This window comes from Antechinus flavipes, chromosome 2, assembly GCF_016432865.1.
Source record: "Antechinus flavipes isolate AdamAnt ecotype Samford, QLD, Australia chromosome 2, AdamAnt_v2, whole genome shotgun sequence".
Classification (NCBI taxonomy): Eukaryota; Metazoa; Chordata; class Mammalia; order Dasyuromorphia; family Dasyuridae; genus Antechinus; species Antechinus flavipes.
This window is the reverse complement of record NC_067399.1, coordinates 323288332-323310571: the sequence shown is the minus strand read 5'-3', so window position 1 is coordinate 323310571 and position 22240 is coordinate 323288332. Positions and strand designations below refer to the sequence as shown.

General features: G+C 37.9%; 1 protein-coding gene across 1 annotated transcript in view; it reads right to left on the bottom strand.

Moving 5' to 3' along the window:
* MAP3K9 (mitogen-activated protein kinase kinase kinase 9) overlaps positions 1 to 22240 on the bottom strand; it is a 118486-nt gene that overhangs the window by 10519 nt on the left and 85727 nt on the right. Inside the window, exons 4-11 of the mRNA XM_051977681.1 lie at positions 17384 to 17532; positions 15888 to 16063; positions 12701 to 12941; positions 9401 to 9523; positions 7230 to 7383; positions 6085 to 6153; positions 4422 to 4534; positions 422 to 1219 (exon numbers count right to left, since the gene is read on the bottom strand). Coding sequence (XP_051833641.1) covers positions 422 to 1219; positions 4422 to 4534; positions 6085 to 6153; positions 7230 to 7383; positions 9401 to 9523; positions 12701 to 12941; positions 15888 to 16063; positions 17384 to 17532 — 1823 coding nt within the window. The remainder of the gene's footprint in view (positions 1 to 421; positions 1220 to 4421; positions 4535 to 6084; positions 6154 to 7229; positions 7384 to 9400; positions 9524 to 12700; positions 12942 to 15887; positions 16064 to 17383; positions 17533 to 22240) is intronic.

Sequence of the window (22240 nt, the reverse complement as noted above, 5' to 3'; positions counted from 1 at the left end):
TGGGAGATAAGGAAAACTCTATCTTATTGGAACAATGGCAAATCACTGAATTTCCCCAAGACCTCAGCTCCAGCCCTTCTTCCACAATGGAATACAGCGGTTCTCAAACTACAGCCCGCAGGCCAGATGCGGTAGCTGAGGACGTTTAACCCCCTCACTCAGGGCTATGAAGTTTCTTTATTTAAAGGCCCACAAAACAAAGTTTTTGTTTTTACTATAATCCAGCCCTCCAACAGTCTGAGGGACAGTGAACTGACCCCCCATTAAAAAAGTTTGAGGACCCCTGGAGTAGAAGCTCGCCTTACAAGAAAGGAAACTGTTCATTCACAGAATATTTGACAAGAAAGAGGAGAAAGGGAGAGAAGGAATGAGTGAGGGTGGTACTGGGGAAGGTCACAGTGAGGAAGAGGCTCAGCCATACCCGGTGTGGCACTCAGTCCGTTGCTAGATGGGCTGCCATTGGCCAGGGGTGCCACTGGCTTAAGAGCGCCGTCGGAAGGAGTTCGCCTGTGACCAGAAAGTTGCGTGGGAGCGGAGAGGGTGACGTGGGTGGGGGTCAAGGACTGGTTGGGGTCTCGTTTGAAACGTTCAACTTGGACATTGACCAAGGGATTGTTGGTTCGAGGTGGCAAGGGAGCCGCCTCTACTGGACTGACGGGCATCTCATACACCACAATCTCATCGCTGTCCGATCGGAGCAGGGACCGCGTCGAGTTGCATTCAGAGATAGAGGACAAAGAAAGCAATGTCAGAGAAGCGGAGGGGTCCCCCAGGAAGAGCACGGGCTCCTCCTTCTTGAAGAGCTTGCGGGAAGGGGGGCTGGTACTCCGGCGGGGGCGGCTAGCCCTCTGGAACAGACCCTCTCGCCTCTTCTTCTCTTCTCGCGGGGGCAGCTCAGGTTCTTCTGGGGGCAGCAGCTGGCACTTTCCTGCCTCCAGCAAGTCAAACCCTAGGCCCGTGGCAGCCAGAACAGCCCCACAACCCAGGAGGGCGACCTCACAGCGGCGATGCTGGGCTCCTCCTCGCTTGAGACTGTTGGTGGGTGTTAGCTGTGGGGTGCTGGTAGCTGAGTTAACTGGGGTGGACTCCTCATGGGCCCCATCAATGGAAGGGCCATCCACCTCCTCTATCCGTGGGAACGGAATGCAAAGGTAAGACTGGTTGGAGGAATGGATTGCTCTGCTTTCCCCACTCCTCAGGCCTTCGATTTCTTCATCCTCTGTGGCGCACGGATGGGGTGATGGATGAGAGGCAAAAAAAAAAAAAAAAAAAACAAGACCAAATTGATTGAGCTGGCAGCTAAATTCCCTCCCTCTCCCCAGAACTACCTGAGTAACAGTCAGTGATACTGAAAAGAAATGAGGGTGGTTGCCAGAAGAAATTAGATATTTGACCACGAGGGCTTTCTCCTTAATATCTTCCACTGAGTAACATGGGAAAATCAATAATCCTGCAAACACATCATCTTTCCCATCCTCCTAAAAGGAGGATCAGCCAACTTGTTACCTCTTTCCCTAGGGACTTTTTACATGAGCTAGAAAAAAATTAGGGCACAGCAGGCCTAGAGATGGAGATCACCTGATGTCAGGTTAATTTGACCTTTTCAAGGTAAAGCCCGGTAAGTATGCTTTGCATTCCGTTAGAAACCATTCTTACCCTCCCACAACACCCCTGAGAAGTCATCTCTTGGGTTAGGGAGCAGGAGCCGGAGAGCATTTTGACTCTACCCTTAGTTTCTTCCTCTTGCCCTTGGGTGGGAGGAGAACCTTGAGAGTTTTCGATCAGAATTTTAGTGTCATTTCTCAGCCCATCAGCAGTATCTGGCAATAGTGTCTGAATTAGAAGCCAAGGACAGACTGGATGTAGATTCACAGATCTACAAAGGGCAAAGCTAAAAAGCCATATTATGCCTAGGGGAACTTCTTAAGTGACCCATGAAAGGCATTTAGCACTCAGGAGTTCTGACTCTTTTTCATTAAATTATAAACTCCTTGAGGGAAGAAACTTTCTTTTCCTTATTGTATCCCTAACACTTTAGCACAGTTCCTGGCACATAGTAGGTGATTAATAAATGTTTATTGCATTGAAGTGAATGGAATTTATCTCTCTCTTAGGCACCCTCCTATGGGAGAAGAATGCTCTTGGGATTTGAGTAGCGGATAGAGTGATGGAGCCAGGAAGACCCAAGTTCAAATTCTGCCTTGGATACTTGCTAGCTATGTGAGTCTGGAAATTTAACTTCTCTGATTCTCAATTTCTTCATCAAAAATATGGGTATGATAATAGTATCCACACCTAAGGGTTGTTCTAAAGATCAAATAGATAATGATTGGAAAGTGACTTCATACCTTAAAATATATGAAAATGTGATCTATATGAGAAAATACTTATTTATCTTTTATTAATATTGTTTGGATCTAGCTTTTTGTGGCTAGAAATTGTTTTAACCCAAAGGCAAAATGTATCAGAAGAGCTAGATAGTAGCAGGGAATGCTTAGATCTCCTCAATGCTTGCTTATATTTGGGATTCCTCAAATCTGAATGTTTATGCTTATTTCTCAGTCAACCTTAATTGGAATATTTATGCTTACCGATATACATCTCAATGGATCTTTGCCTATGAACAGTCAGTCCTCTGACACCCTTGTTTGAACCCCAAATAATGTAAACCACAATTCTTTTCTGGCTCATTCTCCTTTATCAAATGATCAAATTAAATTTTTTTCTAAAATGACTTTAGGTTTGGGGGTTGATTCTCATGATTAACATCTATCATTATTAATATTATTATACTAATCCAAGAGGCAGCTATGTGGCACAGTGGATAGAGTTGATAGAAGACCCAAGTTACAATTTAGCATCACATACTATGTGACCCTAGACAAATCATTTAATTGTTTGCCTCAGTTTCCACATTTGTAAAATGAGCTGGAGAAAGAAATGGCAAGCCCCTCCAGTATCTCTGAAAATCTCAAATGTGGTCACGAAGAATAGGACATTACTGAAATGATCGAACAATAAACAATACTAATCTAAACTGATCATCCCATGGGTTAGTTCCAGACATAATCCAAGTAGAGCTTTCTTGCAGGAAAACAGGGCAGGGGTCATTCTAGTAGATATCCTTGTTCATGACTGATACACTGGGACTCCACCAGCTTGAAAGTACTTCCAGAAGTATATGGTGGCTCAAAGGTTTGCAAAGCACTTTGTGTGTGTGTGTGTGTGTGTGTGTGTGTGTGTAAAATCTCATTGATTCCCCATAATAATCCTAGGAGATGGATGCTACTGCTACCCTTATTTTTAAAAAAGCAGACAAACAGAGGTTAAGTGACTTTCCCAGAATTGAGGTAGGATTCAAATTTAGATTGTCCTGACTCCATGTCCAGTACTCTGTCCATTGTGCCATTCAGCTCTCTATGCTGATGGAAGATTTGAAAAGGTTCTCTCATTTCACAGCTTGATATTTCATTCACATAGCAAAACAGGCCTCAAGAAACTTATATAGAATATAGTCAGTGGCCAAAGAAGTGCTACTAAACTATATTATCCTATGATTAAAATATGTATATATGTAAAATATATATATGCATTCCTTAAATGCACATCATCAAAGCATCCCTTTTTTTCCTTCAAGATCCCATTTAAGCATCCTCTTCTGCATAAAGTAAAGACTTTTTTGCTGATCCCCTTCCCCAACTGCAAGTTCCTACCGTCAAAAGCTTCTTTGCAATTAACAATGTTGTACTTATTTGTATTGATTTTCTTTATATTTATTTTGTATATACTTATATTCGTCCTTGTCATCCTCATTAGACTATAAGATCCATTTGAGAAAGGATAATTTCATTTTTTATTTCATTTACTATATTATTTATATTGTAATTATTATATAATTTCTTTATTTTTATTCTTTATTCTTTATTATATATTCTTTATTTATTCATTACATTATAATAAATATGTTGTAATATTGTGCTGATGGAAGTAAGTTGAGATAAGTAAGAGATAACTTGTGGTTTGGGAAAGAAAATAGTGGAAAGAGGAAAAGAAAGAGTTGATAAGGAATGGAAAGTGCTTCCATTTAGTAAAATCTTTCCATATGGTTTGCCTTCTGGCACTAAGAGGGTCTAGGAAGTGTGACTAGATGCTTCCTGAGGAATTAAGGAGAAGATAATGTTTTAAGATTTGATTATTTAAGATTTTTTTTTGTTTTGTTTTTTCTTCCTGAAAGTTATATGAAGAAGAAATTGCAAGTATCATTATCTCCATTTTACAGATGAAGAAACTGAGTTTTTGAGACATAAAGTACTTTGCTCAGGATCACTGACTTAGTCCTGGTCTGAGACATAATTTGAATCTTGATTCCATGTCTAGCACTCTTGTGCTGGACAGCAGCATGACCAATATGCTGCCCTTACCTATCTCGGCAAGGCTGGTAAATCCTGGAAGGGCAGGGGTTGTCCTCGGGCCTTTCCCCAAATTTGGAGCACTGTTGGACCACTGCTTGTATCCATCCACCAGGGATTTCAGGCTGCATAAAGGAAACAAAGGGAAACTCTGACAACCGAGTCATTAACCCTTCCCTCCCTAGACTGCTCCCAGACAATCGCATCTGCGTTCAATCTAATCACAGACTGCTCAATCCTGTTACTTCTGAGGGCCCTGAAGTCCAGGGCTAGAAGGCCAACAAGAACCTGCTTATTTACCCAAGTGAAGTGAATCACATGCTAAGGAAAGAAAAGGCAAAATAATTGTTTCACCTGCTCCTGTAATGAGCTGTGGAAAGGTCTGAGAGCATACCTTAACATTGAGGCGGGGGACGCAAGTGAACGGCAGGAGCAACAAGAAGACTTGGCCAACCCAGATGTGCTTGCTTCCCCAGAGCATTTATATCTTGAACCCATTTTAAGGTGGCTACAACCAATTCACAAAGACACAACTCAACTAATGCATCTCTGCTGAAGGGTGAACTATAGGCAAACCCCATGCAAATATAAGTTCCTGCAGGAAACAGCTCAGCAGAGCTTGGAGCACCCACCCCGGTTTACTCCAGCTGGCATCTTATTTTCCAGCCAAGTACATGACATGCTTAGGTAGCTTTCAAAGCAATCAGCTTAAAAAAAAAATCAGCAAACCCAAACAGGGCACTCTGAACTGCATCATCACCCCAGTGCACTTTGGGACATACACATGGCTCAAAATGACATTGTTCTCTTTTTAATCAGTTTTCCCAGAACCCTTCCTCCACGCCATTCCAAAGTCATTAACTTATGGTTGCAAAACCAATGATATTCTCAGGAAATCCCAGGTGTCCAATAGGGTTCCTCTCAATTAAGAGAAGGGAAAAGCAGAGACCTGGCTTTAATTCTAGGCAGTGCATGTTTGGTTTTTTTTTGTTTGTTTTGGGTTTTTTTGTTTTTTGTTTTTTGTCTTTTCTCTACAGGAGAAAGATGTAGAATTTGAAAGAATTTGTCTAATACAACTCTTGTTGTGTAGATATTAGTAAGACTGCCTCTGAGGCAAATGGAGGACCATCCCACCATTCCTACTCTACTCTGGAATTCCAGTCCAGTAAGAAGAGGACAGAAGTAGCTTCTTATTCTCCAGGATATACCTCAGCCTCCTACCCTACGTAGGGTGTCCATTGAGATTCTGGCCAGGTAAAAATTATTTAAGCTATTAAATGCAAAAGTAGTTTCAGGAGTGAACATGATTGAAAATACCTACTACCTGATAATCTTCCATGGTTCCATAAGAAATACTATTGTGACCTGCACAAAGCTCTAAGGCAGACAATCCTGTATCATTTCTCAGGGTAAAGGGGTAGCTGGGATCCAGCCAAAAGAGAAAAAAGAGTTCAAGAAAAGCAAGGTCGAATCCAAATTAGTCTGACAATTTTCCCAAGGTGCACTGTGGCATTATTTTAAACAAATAAACAAACAAATTAAAAAATAAGCACAGTTCTGAAATGATTGAAGCTATAATATCTTAAGAACTACTCCAGAAAAATAAAGAAAAGGATGTGGATGATGGGAATGGATACCAATACAAAGGCACAGAAAGGGTAGAGCACAAACTCACCCCAAGTGAAAATGTGGAGACTCTGAGAGGGCACACAAACCATTAGTTCTCTCTCGCTTCTGAGGAGATCTTCAATGAATAAAGAGAGTCAGCAATAGATCAGTTACCCTCCCCTATCCCAATCTGGATGATTGTACCATAAAGCCCTTGACTAAGGAAGTTTAAGAACCTACTTTGCTAAGAACTTTACAAGTATTATCATATTGGATCCTCACAAGAATCATGGGAGGTACATTTTATTATGGTTCCCATTATATAGTTAAGAAAACTGAGGCAGGTAGAGTTTAATGACTTGCCCAAGGTCATACAACTGATAAGTGTCTGAAGCCATATTTGAACACACAGCTTCCTTACTCCTGGCCCAGCACTTTATCTAATACATTGGAGAGGAGGAAATTCAAGGGCCAGAAAGAGAAGAAATGTCTTAGCCAGTGAAGAACTACATTGAGGTCTTCTGAGGAATCTAACCATGGAGTCCACAGACTCCTGGGAGTCTTATATTTATAAGATTTTGGTGGGGTTGGGGAGTGTCTGTGAACTTATCTTTCTAATATTTTAATAATATTTTGACAAAATTGTCTTCCTTTGTAATCCTATATATTTTATTTTATGCATTTAAAAATATGATTCTGAGAAGAGGTCCAGGGTTGTCAAAGGAATCTAGGAGACAGAGAAAATAAAGAACTTCTGGACTAGAGAACTGAGGACTGAAATAGTTACAGGTGAGTCTGGAACCTATTCTCTGCTCAAGGTGGTTCTCAAAGTGACTGGCTAAGTCATTTTGTCTGTTTAGGTCTCATATTTCTCCTCTGTAAGATGAAGACTCTTTGTAATCTGTGCCTCTTTGCTCCCCTTAACAGGATACGGAGAGCTTCAAAGAGATGAGATCTCTTGACATGAGTCAAGAGCTCAAATCCAAGGCAGATTATCTGTCTCCTATTAAATGAAAAGTTTTAGCCTTGAAGGCATTTTTTTTAAGTGAGGATTCTAGAGAAGCCTACAGGAAAAGACTTGGGGAAACATCTCATATTTATATTGTTCACTGACCTATGACTATTTTCCCACTGAGACTTATTGTAAGATAATACTAAGTTTGTTCTTCTGAAAAGTAATATTTATTATTATCACCCATAGCTGGCTCTTACCCTTCATCGCCTGAGACAATTTCCTTCTGCCCAAGTGTACTTGGTCCCCAGGTACGTCCTTTCTTCTTCAGGGCCCTCTTCTCTTCTTCTTCACCTTCTTCCTTCTGGACAACTGAACTCCGACCCCAGGTTTTGTTGCTTTCACTAGGTGTCACTAGGAGAGCCAAAGAGGGATTATCAGGTGAGATCTGGAAGCAAAGCTCCTTTCATACCTGTGTCCTGCATTTCACACTTGGAGGATTCAGAGGAGGAAGAGGAGGCCCAATGCTTGGGAAGAATGATGAAAAAGGCCTGGATTTGGAGTTGGAGGGATTTTGGATTCAAAATTATGCCTCTGTTATTTATCATCCTTCTGATACCGGGCAAATCTTTTAACCACTGTGGGTTAACCATTTGTAAAGAAGTAAGAGGCTATTCAGTACAAGATTGATGCTTTTTCCTATTTCATACTCTTTGTAGATGGGTGACATATTGAAGTTACATTTGAACTCAGTTTCCTCATAAAGGCAGACAAGATAATATCTAAAGTAGTTTTTCAGTTCTAAATCTGTGATTCTATGATCTAATTGAATACTTATCTCATTGTTGAAGTTACTCAGGAAAATAGTCAAACTGTGATTACTTGACTATAAAAAGATCCCAGAATCATTCTCAAATTTGTTCTTAATTCTCACAAATATTAAATCAAAACTGAAAGTAAACTGACCAAACATAAGAGTCTGAAACAGTCATAATGTTTAAGAATCTGTGGGTTAATTCTACAGGTTGGGGAAGGGATGGAAGTTACTGGAGGGCAAGAAGGCAGGATGGAACAAAGGTTAGTTCAAGATAAGCATTAGAAAGAAAAGAACATTAGGTTTTTAATGGAGATATTTTTGGAATTTCTATACTTTTATTAATACTTCTCAAAGAAGACTGACTTCCTTTCCTTTCATTCCATCTCAATTTTTTTAAAGCAATAGGAATCAAAGGCTTTCTCTTTCTTTTTGACTTATCAATATCCCTCTTATTTTAGGCTTCTGTCATTTTGCACCTTGATAAGCATTGATTTCCACTGATGTCTTATGGGAAGAATGGAAAATCAATCATAGGATCATAAAAGTTATAAGAAGGGCTTTCATACATTAGGTTCTTTAACTTCTTTACTTGACAGAAAAAGGAACTAATACCCTTAGAGGTTAATGACTAAAGTCTTACAGACAGCATCATTTCAATCATTTTTCAGTCATGTTTGATTCTTCAGGACCTTATTTTAGGTTTTCTTGGCAAAGATACTGGAGTGATTTCCTTCTTCTGCTCATTTTACAGATGAGGAAACTGAAGCAAACAGGGTTAAGTGATTTGCTCAGGATCACTCAGTTAAGTGCTTGAGGTCAGATTTTAACTCAGGTTTTCTTGACTCTAAGCAATGTTCTATCACAGAGCTACCTCAGTAGAATGCAGATCTCCTTGGAAGGCAGGGACTTTATCTCACACATAGTAGGACTTAAAATGTTGTTTATTGAATTGAATTGGTTTGCCAGAAGCATTAGGTTATATGAGAAAGTATCAAATGAAAAGAAAGCAACAGATGCTGAAGGAGACAAAAAAGTCAAGAGGGATTTGGTATGGTATAGATTTGAAATATATAAATATTTGCCACATTTTCTTGGCAATTTAACTAAAAAAAAAAAAAAAACCTAGCTCTCTGATAACACAAAGGAATTGACAAATTAGACAAAGAGGGGACTCAGTGATCCCTGGGCAAGAATAATGTCAACTTCAATATGTTTCCAGTCTAAGAAGAGTTCATAATGGGAGAAGTCTTAGAACTTGGATCAGATAATCTCTTACACAATTTACAAATAAACAAGCTTTCAAAGATAATTTTTGATTTCTACATGTTTTTGACAATTTTTTTTTAACCAAAAAGTAAAAAATAGAAGAAGTAATGATGGTGATAATGGAAGAAAGATAGGTGGTATGTGTATGTGTGTGTGTGTGGGAGGGGGGTGTATTTATAGTAGAAGGATTGGTGGATTTTTGGAGGTATAGATAGACAAATGGCTAAACTGGTGAATGGCTATACAGATCAGAAACAGTTCCCCTTCCCTTCCCAATCAAATGAATGCTGGAAAATTCACAGGAGGATCATAGCCCACCCCATGTAAAGTTGGTAAACACCATCTTACACTGGATGGCTCTGAGTCGGGGAATGATGGTGGGACTTGCAGGAGGACTGGAGCCACTACTGATCAAACTCTTTCTTTTGTCCATGGTTGGAGATGCCTGCACAGTGAACTTGTGCTGGAAATCTAATTAGAAATAACACATACAAAAAAATTCATTTGTCAAAAAAAAAATTAGTCTATAATCAAATAATCCAAACAAGAGAACTGAAATTTCCCAGCAGGCTCAAGGGGCAGGCATTGGTTTTCTGAAAGGCTCAGTTTCTCTCTTTATCTAAGAAGTATCTTTTTCAGCTTTGTCATCTCCTCTTCCTAGCATCTAAAGTCTACAGACATGATAGAAGGATGAGAAAGAGGAAAATTCATTTTTGGATTAGGTTTCATTAGGGATACCATTGTGTTTAATTTAAGAAAGCATTTTGGCATCAGCAACAACAACCACACATGTGCAATATGAAATTAAACACTTTGCAATGTAAAAAAAAATTATTTCTATTTTTTTCTGGAAGGAAAAAAAATTAGCCTAAAGGCTTCCCTTCCTCACAATTTAATAGCTTGGCTCTGAACCTCTAATTAGGAGAAGTATAAGGAATGAACTAACTGTGCTTCTGCAGCTTATAAGGCTTGCAAAAATGTGCACTATTTCCTTTAGTATAATCCTAACAGTGCAGGGAATAAATAACATAGAAGATATAGGTAAAGAGCATGAAGACAAGAACTGTCAATTATATTGACCTGGGATGAATGGTCCAACTTTCAATGTTTTTTAAGAACAACGTGTTTACAGAGGCAAGATAATTCAAGAAATATCTATTAAATGTGTATCTGGTGCATATATCTATGCTGATAACTCAAAGACTTGATTCCTGGAGTGCATGGAGATCCTAGGACTACATATATATATATATTTATATTCCAGGAATATATTTGGCAAGGCAATGTAGTTTTTGCCAGGATAGAAAGACATGAAGCATCCTCAAGGACACCACCCCTTATTTGTCCTCATTTGTGAATGCTAAAGGGTGACTATTCTAGGTTCAAGATAACCCATGGCTCTGCATTCCTAAAACTCATGAGGTCCTACCAGTGTGCTTTTTTGTAGCTAGTCAGCCTATAGACACAATTAGCTATTAAGACTCTAAGAACAGACTGGCATTATAAGAATAGTACCTACAAAAAATGAATCCCATAAACCTTGATAGGAAGTTCTCTTCAATAATCGTCCCATAGTCAATGTGGGAAAAGGGGGCACAAACTTAAGAGTAATACACTATTAAAAAGGGAACATGTGGCCAAAGTAATTCATAGCTTTGTATTATAAGACTCCAACTCCCTTTCCCTTTTCATAATCCTCCTGTTGATACCCTGAACAGGTTATTTATCTGGGCTCCTTAAACCTGATTCCTCTCTATAATTCAACTCCTGATAGTCAAGACTGGATCTCTTCTCAATAAAGGTCACACTCCTTAGAGCTATTTCTTGCTACCATTTGTCAGACCTGATTCCTACTACCTGTGATGTCTCCAGATAAATTGTAAAGTATCATGGCCAATGTGGGGAGAGGGAAGGAAATGAGAGAGGATAACCTGTCCACTACCACCACTCCCTCAGAAAAGGAAGTTTTTCTTCTCAAGGGCTGACTTCTTCTAGAGCTGATTCTTTTCTCTTTTGCCAAAGATCTCACTCCTTGGAGTTCTTGCCTTGGCTTAATCCTTAAGACATGTCTTGCTTTTAAAAGGGTCGTCAGGAACATGGTTAGCCAATGGCTAACTGCCTCTTAGTTTTATCGATTGGAGAATTACTTCACATGCAAAGTGGTAACAGAATGTTGACATGACTTTGCACTTTGCTTACATCATTCATACTTCATTATCTCTGTTACCTGCTCCTAATTTTCTGTGCTTTTATTATCTAGTTTGAGGGGAAAAAAAGACAAAAACAAAAAGGGAGCTACTGAAAGTTTCTAAGGAGAAAAAAGTGTCACAAGAGTCACCAAGATGATTAAATATTGATAGTAAAAGAAAAATCGGGAAAACTAGGTAATTCAATAGATAGAGCACTGTTCTGGAGTCAGGAAGACCTGAATTAAAATGGGGATTTAGACACCAGTTGTGTGGATTTGGACAAATCATTTATCCCTGTTTACCTCAGTTTCTTCATCTGCAAAATGTAAAGGAGGTAATAGCAAACCATTCCAGTATCTTTGCCAAAAAAAAACAAAAACAAAAACAAATGGGGTCATAAAGAGCTGAATATGACTGAAACAATCAAAGAACAAAATATGTGCATATGTACTGTTTGCATTATGTACCAGTATGTATAGTTGTAACTACCAGTGTTTATATAGAGAAGTATATGTATATACACATAGCCTACATAATATATGTGTGTGATTGTATGGTGTTAAAATAAAGCAATGGTCTCCAAAATTTCTATCAACAGCAAAAAAAAAAAAAAAAAAAAAAAAAAACCAGAGCATATATCCTCCAAAAAATGCATGAATCAAATACAAATATTACTATAATGACATAGTATATGCATTGTAAAACATATGCCAACATACATGTATATATAATTTGGACTCATACACACACCAATATATATATATATATATATATATATATATATATATATATATATTTCTCTACATGTATACATACATATGTGTATGTTCCCCTATGCACAACTACATCTCCCAATCAATTATTAAACATGTAATATGGGCTAGGCAGAATGTAAATGTTAAGGATACAAAGGGAAAAAAAAAAAAACAAGAAACTTACCATCTAAAGGGAAGGTAGCTAATATAAATGAGAAAGTACAAGATAAATACAGAATAAGTTAAAAAATCTATAAGTTGTATCTAATCTCTCAATGCCATATACTAGAATAGATACTGATCTTTTTATAATCTAGTCAGCCTGAGTCTAATTGTTCTAATACAATGCCCTCCCTCCTCCTCTGCCCCTTGGGACTTCTAGTCTCCTTTGATGCTCAGACCAAGCCCCACCTAGTCCTTGGCCCTGTTACCAATGTGTTGGTACCCTGTGTAGGTGTTCTTTTTATTATACCCAACTTGATAGGACTCTATGAACTCTGTTCTTTTTTTTTCCCAGTGTGTCCCCATTTTACAGATGATAAACTGAGGCAAACAGGGATTAAGTGACTTGCCCAAAGTCACTCAGCTAGGAAGTGTCTGAGGCTGGATCTGAACTCAGATCTTTCTGATTCCAAGCCCAGTGCCCTGCCCGCAGCGCCGCCTAGCTGCCCCTTCTGGCCTTTAGCACTGCTCCAGTCACAGACCTGACGGGAGGCTGATGCGGTTGCCGTCCTTGAGCTTCAGCCGGTTCTTCTTAAACTTGCCCTTGCGCTTCTTCACCCGGGGCTTCTCCTGGCACAGCTGATGGATGATGATGTTGAGCTCCCTTTCCAGGATGTCGATCTCCCGCTCCGCCAGCTCTTGCTCCCGGCGCCTCAGGAGTTCCTCATGGTTCTTCTGCTGAAGGGCTGCCCGGGTCAGTTCTTCCTCCCAAGTACGGAGCTCCTACCCGAGAGAGAGAGGAAGAGGAAAATGAACACTGGGAAGCGACTCATTATCAGATAATCTCTATTGGAGGGTCCTTCACAGAATCAAGAATGTTAGGGCTGAAAGGGATTTTAAAATCATTTTTAAAGATGAAGAAACTGAGACAAAAAGCAAATAAGCAATTTTTCCCCCCCAAAGGAGACCATGTATTTATATCATAATACAACAAGGCTAAATGGAAAAAGTGCTAGATTTATAAGATCCTTTAGATCAGAAAGTATTTCACTTTTGTCTTTGTATCGTTAGTCCTTGACACAGTGTCTACAACATAAAAGGCATTTTTAATTCCTTCTTAAGGAAGAGGAGAGGAGAGAGGGAGGGAGAGAATTTGGAACCCAAAAATATTTAAATCAATGTTGAGAAACTGAATCTACAACCCATGAATTTCCCATTAGGAACTTTATGTTTTGACCCAAAAACTGGTAATAATTCAGATTACTTTCAAATAAAAAGATTGGTTCTCTAAGAGAACCATCCCCATATTTGAACTCTAGGGTTTCTTGACTCCAGACATAGTGCCTTTCTCTGATACTTGGGAATAGTACTGAAGGCCAGATGTCAGAAGAATGGAGGAAGACATCAGAAAAGAGAGATGAAAAGATAAGCAATCAATCTAGTGAGACTGATTAGGAACCCAACAAAAGTATAGTCTCTTAAGAATGGCATCAAGAGGGAGGGAAAAAAACACAAAACACTGAAATCTTTATAAAGTCATTTATATGAAATAATTAGGTCCAGAGAGAGAACAAGAGATTTAGTTTATAAAGCTTCTATGGCAAAATATCATTTGTTAAAATTTAAATACTTCTCTTAAACTCTCACTGGCAAGAAACTGGGCCTGAAACAGGTAAGATCTGGAGACTGAAGGGGGATAATGGAGGAGAGTAGATGGGAAATAAAAGACATAGAAAACAAGAGACAGACCAGATGAAAGAAATTTTATGTCTTCTTATTAGGAAATAGATTCTCCAAAGTGACTTTTTAAAATGCTTTTCTTTATTATGTTTTTCATTTTCCTTTTCTTATTTTTCTTTTTTTAGTTTATGAAATAAAACAAGCATTTCCATAACATTAGTATAAGAAAAAAGATGACTGCAATGAAACTGTAAATTATATACAATTTACTATTCCTTTTAAATATATAGTAAAGCAATCATGCAAAATGTTAATTTATTTTCTAATCCTTCCCCTCCTCCTCACTTCCCCTACCCGCACCTCACACCCACCCCAGCGATGGCTACTATTTAACTATAGACAGAGCAGGGAGAAGCAAAGAGTAGGAAAAGAGAGGAGGAAAAAGGGAAGGGGGAAAGGGATGGGGAAGAAGAGGGGAGAGAAAAAGAGGCAAGAGGGAAGAGAGAGAAGAGAGAAAAAGAAAGGAAAAGAGGACAGAGAAAGAGAAGGAGAGGAAGAGAAAGTGGAAAAAGAGGAAAGAATAAATGTAATAGATTTTTATAAAATATTTTTATATTATAAAAATTTTTATATATCTTTTTAACGTCTTCCTTCTTTAGGAAAATAAACCTGTTACAAATAATTATTCTGAGCTCTACAAATCCTCTGCTCCCTTGTGTGACTTCTTTGCCTTCACTGCTGGGAGAACAAAAGGATTTAGAAATTACAGAATAATTATGCTCAGTTGGTTGATTTTGCTGTTAAAGGGAAAAGTTGAAAAGTTCAAGATGGTTGCAGCATCACAGATCATTCATTCCTTCCTTTCCTCCTGCTGGTTCCTATGAGTGACAAGAACTTGAGTTTATAAAAGACCTTTCTATCTAAGAATATCAGACTTCTCCCCTCCACAAACTTTCATTCATCCCCACAGAACTTAAAACAGCAGCAACAGTAACAATTAGCAGTAGCCCATAGGACCCATTGTTGGCAGTGAGAAAGTCACCTGCCTGATGGAGGTATCACTAAGTCAGCAGCAGGGCCCAGGAGCTACAGTAATTTTATAATCTGAAGTCTAACATTATATGAGTAAAAAAAAAAAAATCCATTAAGAAGCACTTCTGTAAATGGAGTTACATAGCAACTTAAACCACACTTTCACATACAAAATGAGAAAAGGTTCATCTCTCACTAAAAGAAGCCTAGAATATAAGTCTTTTCCTTGTCTTTTCAGTACCTAAGGAACTGTGATTTTATCAGTTTGGAGGAACTCTGGGTCTAGGAGATCTATCCACAAAGACATATAACATCCTGTAAAATCTTAAGAAGTTGCCTGAGGCTCATAGAGATTGAAGTACCTTGTCTATAAAATTATACCTATAAATTCTTTATAAATGCATTCTGTCTATTCAGACACTATATAATAGGAAAGAATTTTAATTGATATTGCACAATAAAAAACGTTCTTTATAGTGGTACAAGGAGTCATTTCTGAAAATTAGTTTTTTGGGTTATTTTTTTCCCTTTTGGATCAGAACCTTGACTTTATTGATCTGAGAAAACTTCTTTTTATAACACAACTTGTGGTCTTATATAATAATGTAAGGGACTGAGAGATTAGGTTCCCGACCCAGGGTAACATAGTATTATTAGAAGCATGATTTCAACTCAGATCATTCTGAACCTACTAAAACTCTAATGTTCATTCCATTTTATTATGCTGTTGCTAATTCAGTCATTTTTTTTAGTCACATCCAACTCTTTGTGACTTATTTGGGGTTTTCTGGCAAAGACACTGGAGTAGTTTGTCATTTCTTTCTCAAGCTCATTTTACAGATGAGGAAACTGAGGCAAACTGGGTTAACTAACATAGCTAGTAAATATCTGAGGCCAGATTTGAACTCAGGATATTGTAATGAATAAGGAGATATGCTTATTAGAGCCAGTGAGATCTGGCCAGGTTCAGGACCAGCTGGGATGACCCAATGATGGATGGATGTGTTCATTCTTTACCTTTTCTTTGGCCCTGAGTTGATCAAACATCTCTTGAATCTCATGTTTCCAGTCATCCTGAAGACAGTGGAAGGAATCCTTGGGCATTTCAAAAAAGCCAGACTCTTCAATAGTAGTGAGTTGGTCCAGGATATTCATAAAAGATGGTCGTGAATGGGGGTCAGGATTCCAGCAGTCTAACCAGAGTAAATGCAGATAAACAAAAAGGATGAAAAGAGATAAATTTTGGAATTAGAATACGAGTACCAGGTTTCCCCTAAAGCTCCCTCTCATTCTCCTGAGACTCCTGAATAGAAAAACTGTTGTCATGAACAGTAGTTAAGAATCAGGGGAAATGAAAATTATGAAAATTACATCAAAATGATAACTCATAGGAAAAGGAACAAGGGTCTAGGAAAGAAAAAATTAAATATCCAAAGTCACAAGTATAGCATATGAAATTAAACTCCTGAGTCCTAATTTCCAGACCAATCAACAAGGAAAAAAATTAACATAAGGGATCTTCACTTATAGTATCATAAAATAGTTCATCATATTTTAAGATAAAGGGATTCTTGCCTTTACAATCTTATACATTTACATAAAAACGCAAATATATGTAGGTGTGTATCTCTACACACACAAGTGCACATACCACACATATCACTACCCTCATGAAGAAGATCCAAGGGTTCCCTCTTCCCTCTTGGATAAAATGCAAACTCCTGTTGGCAAAGTCTCAATTGGAAGGAACCATAGCAATTTCCTGTCAAATACCATTTTCTCATAGATCAACAAATGTAGGATAAGAGGGATAGAAGGTATTAGGTAACTTGGCAAGGTTGGCAAATCAGTGTCAGAGACAGAGTTTAACTCCAAGTTCTTCTGATTCTCAGTCTAGTGCTTTTAAATTGATTTAAAAATTGTTGGACTGAGGTCAAGGGATTCCTAGCTTCCTATCATAGATTTAGAGCTGGAAGGGAATTAACAGGTCATCCAGTAATCTACTCCAACCTCCTCATTTGACAGATTTAGGAACAAAATCCAAAAAACATAACTATGAAGTGGCACAGATCAGGTTTGAAGTGAGGTTCCTTCATTCCAAATCCTGTGATATTTTCCCTTCATTCCATTGCTGCCTTTACATCAGAGCACTAGTGTCAGTTCTATCACTAAATGTGTGACTCTCCTTAAGTCAAGTAGCCAAGGACTCAGTTTCCTTGCCTAAATTAACCCTTTCAGATTCAAATGTTCTACACATTCAAAATGTTCCTTCACAGACTTTGCTGCTTACTAAATCAATTTTTTCTATCATGGGTGGTCAGCTATAAGAAGCACTTACTTAGAGCACAGTCTAGCAAAGCATTATAAAGATCATAATATGGGTATTATTCCCATCATCCACAGTATTTCTCTCAGGGATGACTAATACTTAAATTTCTTTCTTGATAACTGCTATGAAAATTTAGCAATATCTCAGCAATCTCCCCTCCCCCTTCTCTCCTCCAGCCACTTACCTTCCATGAGTTTGGTAAAAGGTTCTGGGCATGTGGAAGGAATGGGAAGGGCAAGCTTATTCATGGCAACCCCATATGCTACTGCTAAGCCATCTATTCCTCGGAAGGGCACTTCACCCGTCAGCAGTTCCCAGAGCAGCACACCATAGCTAAGGAGAGACAAAGACAAGGACTAGAGGAAATAACATATTATACTCAATTATCATAGCTTGTATGGCCTTGCCAACAGAGCATGAGGAGCCAATGGATAACATTATCATAACATTATGATTTTACATCATCGTGGTACTTATGGCAATGTGGTACAATGGAAAGAACATTGGACTTGGAGTCAAGAGACTTGAATTCTAGTTCCAGGATTATTTCCCCTTAAAATATAAGCTCCTTGAGGGCAGGAGACCTTTTTTTTTAGCTTTTATTGGTATTCTTAGCTCTTAGCACAATGTTCGCATTTCAAAAGGCTTTTATTCAATGCTTGCTGATTGACTAATTCTTAGCAATGTGATCCTGGGTAAATCACTTAGTCTCTTCTGAGTTTGATTTTCATCATCTATAAAATGAGAGGAGTAGTAATGCTTCTACTTCTTACATCACAAAGATAGTATGAAGAAAGTTCTTTTAAGCCCTAAAATACAATGTGAATAAGAATACTATTCCTAACGTTGTCACATGCTAGCTGAGTGAACTTAGAAACCTCATTTCTCTCTGAGACTAAATTTTCTCATCAGTAAAATGAGAAGGTTGGACTAGATCGGGTATTCTTAACCTAGTCTCCAAACACTTGATTTAAAAAAAAATATGTTGACAAGTGTATTTCTATGCATTTGGCTTCCTTTGTAATCCTGTGTGATATATTTCGTGCATTAAAAAAAATATATTATTCTCACCTATACTAAAGAGATACACAACACCAAAAAGGATAAGTTCTGGTCTTTATAAATGCCTAGGATTTCTTCCAGTTCTAATATTCTGAATCTATAAAATAGTCCTTAAAAACCTTTGATGAAGTTGCTGATATCTGTTTCTTTTTGTAGTGCTATATATAATTAATCATATTTTGAGGTTTTAAAAAGGAGTCATGCTCTTGGATGTGATCTAGTGATTGGACCAAAATAAGCAAGTTTTGATAAAGTTTTTAATCAAATGCCTACAAGTTGAATAACTTCCCACATGTAATCATCAATACTAAAGAGATCATTGCTAGACTAGTCTTTCAATAATAGTGGTCTCTTTGCCCAATTAAACATAATAGGCCCAATCAGACTTCCAAGAAAATATTTTAATGATCTAGAAAAAATAACAACAAAATTCATATGGAACAATAAAAAGTCGAGAATCTCAAGGGAATTAATGAAAAAAAAAAATCAAATGAAGGTGGCCTAGCTGTACCTGATCTAAAATTATATTATAAAGCAGCAGTCACCAAAACCATTTGGTATTGGCTAAGAAATAGATTAGTGGATCAGTGGAAAAGGTTAAGTTCACAAGACAGAATAGTCAACTATACCAATCTAGTGTTTGACAAACCCAAAGATTCTAACTTTTGGGATAAGATTTCATTATTTGATAAAAACTGCTGGGATAACTGGAAATTAGTATGGCAGAAATTAGGCAAGGACCCACACTTAACACCATATACCAAGATAAGATCAAAATGGGTCCATGACCTAGGCATAAAGAACGAGATTATAAATAAATTAGAGGAACATAGGATAGTTTATCTCTCAGACTTGTGGAGGAGAAAGAAATTTGTGACCAAAGATGAACTAGAGACCATTACCGATCACAATATAGAAAATTTTGATTATATCAAATTAAAAAGCCTTTGTACAAACAGAACGAATGCAAACAAGATTAGTAGGGAAGCAACAAACTGGGAAAACATCTTTACAATCAAAGGTTCTGATAAAGGCCTCATTTCCAAAATATATAGAGAACTGACCCTAATTTATAAGAAATCAAGCCATTTTCCAATTGATAAATGGTCAAAGGATATGAACAGACAATTTTCAGATGATGAAATTGAAACTATTACCACTCATATGAGTGTTCCAAATCACTATTGATCAGAGAAATGCAAATTAAGACAACTCTGAGATACCACTACACACCTGTCAGATTGGCTAAGATGACAGGAAAAAATAGTGATGAATGTTGAAAGGGATGCGGGAAAACTGGGACACTGATGCATTGTTCGTGAAGTTGTGAATGAATCCAACCATTCTGGAGAGCAATCTGGAATTATGCCCAAAAAGTTATCAAACTGTGCATACCCTTTGATCCAGCAGTGTTTCTATTAGGCTTATACCCCAAAGAGATACTAAAGAAGGGAAAGGGACCTGTATGTGACAAAATGTTTGTGGTAGCCCTGTTTGTAGTGGCTAGAAACTGGAAATTGAATGGATGCCCATCAATTGGAGAATGGCTGGGTAAATTGTGATATATGAATGTTATGGAATATTATTGTTCTGTAAGAAATGACCAGCAGGATGAATACAGAGAGGACTGGTGAGACTTACATGAACTGATGCTAAGTGAAATGAGCAGAACCAGGAGATCATTATACACTTCGACAACGATATTGTATGAGGACATATTTTGATGGAAGTGGATTTCTTTGACAAAGAGACCTAACTGAGTTTCAATTGATAAATGACGGACAAAAGCAGCTACACCCAAAGAAAGAACACTGGGAAACGAATGTGAACTATCTGCATTTTTGTTTTTCTTCCCGGGTTATTTATACCTTCTGAATCCAATTCTCCCTATGCAACAAGAGAACTGTTCGGTTCTGCAAACATATATTGTATCTAGGATATACTGCAACATATCCAACATATAAAGGACTGCTTGCCATCTAGGGGGGGGGTGGAGGGAGGGAGGGGGAAAAAATTGGAACAGAAACGAGTGCAAGGGATAATGTTGTAAAAAAAAATTACCCTGACATGGATTCTGTCAATATAAAGTAATTATTAAATAAAAATTAAAAAAAAAACATAATAGGCAAATCTCACTGTCTAGAGCCCCGGAGCTATTAGAGACAACCACTTGCTATGACTCAGGTCATACTAAATCTGTACTTGAATTTTTCTTCTCGCCTCTCTTAAAGGAAGGAAGACAGAACGTCACAGATGAGTCATTGTCTCCACAACTATGACTGAGCAAACCATGAAAAAGTAGAAAAAAAGGGGCTTTGATCCCAAACCTGTCAGCACCCTGGCTCAGGCTTGAAATGGAAATCAAGGAATCATCAGAAAAGGTCTTGATATACTTAGCTTGATCCACAAATTCCCAGCAATGCTAAGTAATGGCTCCTTGAAAAGTTTTCCTTAATCCTTCCCACTAGTTAGTGCTTTTCCATCCTGGCCTAAATAATTATTTTATTCATTTATGTACATGTTTTACACACACACACACACACACACACATACACACACACACACACCATAAAACGTAAGCTCCCTGAGTGTAGAAAATGTTTCCTTTTTGCTTTTGTAAACTCATATATAGAAAGATACCAGGAAAATAATCAGTGCTTAATAAATTGACCTGGATAACAATGCAAGAACAGGGGTCACATGAAAGGCCTCAGGGAAAATTGTAAATTATTAGCTACAGTGGGCTCCCAGAAATAGTCCTAGATACTGATAGTAAGACACCCTACCACTTCTTCTAATAAGTTATTAATGCAACTGGTCTGAGAGAGTCTCCTTGACTAAATGGCACCTGGGGACATCCAAAATTATTAGTTCTAAATTTAGGGTTAAAGTGACTGTCAATCTGGAAATTTCTCAAGAACACAGAACAAGGTAAAAACCACGAGAAGCAATCCAGTCAATCAAAAAATACCTGAGAAAGACTCAACATTCAGGATAGGTGTGATTGACCTATTATTCTCTTATAAGTTCATAGGATCATACATTTAAAGCTAGAAGGAATTTTAAAAGTTATAAAGTCCAACTGCTCCATTTTACAGATGAATAAACTGAGGCACAAGGAGGGTAAACAATTTGCCCAGTTTCACCCAGCTGGTAAATGTCTAAGGCAGGATGCCAACTCAAGTCATCCTTCCTCCCAGTCCAGAGCTCTATCCATTCATTGCACCACCAAGCTGGCAAAGAAAAAGATGGTAGAGTAGTTCAAAGATTTAAACTTTTTCTTATTCTTGCATTGCTTTCTCTTACTCTTTACTTCTATATTACTGACCAGATAGCTGCAGCTTCCCTAGAAAGGAAAAGGAAGAGATGCAGCACCATAGAGAGCCAATATGATGGAGATGTTAGTTCTAGCCATAGTCAATGAATTACCTGAGTTTGTAGGTATTAACCATGCAAAGAAGAAACCCTGGATAGCTTAACATCTTTCCTTCTTATCTCTACATCTCCCTCCTTTGGGTATATCCAGTAAATCATATCATCTTCCCTTTGAGGCCTTAATTTAAATATACCAAATGAGAGAATCTACTGAAAAAGTTCTTTAATGTGGGGCCCATGAGCATGTTTCTAAAATATTTTGATAATTTCCAAATTTTCTAATATTTGAACCAGTAGTAATTGTGGAAAGGTGGGTTTGAATGCAGGTCTTTGTAACACTAAGCCTATCACCAACTGTCCCTATAAAGATAATAAAATGTATCAATTTAAAAAATATTTTTAAACAATTATTGATTTTAGGATTTTTTAAAATGTTGAGTTCCAAGTTTTCTCCCTCCCTCTAAATCTTTCCTCACCTACTACAAGCAAGATATCAATTATACATGCAAAATCATGCAAAGCATTATTTCCACATGAGCCATATCACAAAAAAGCAAGAAAAATAAAATTTGCACTCAATTCATCAGTTCTTTCTCTAAAAATG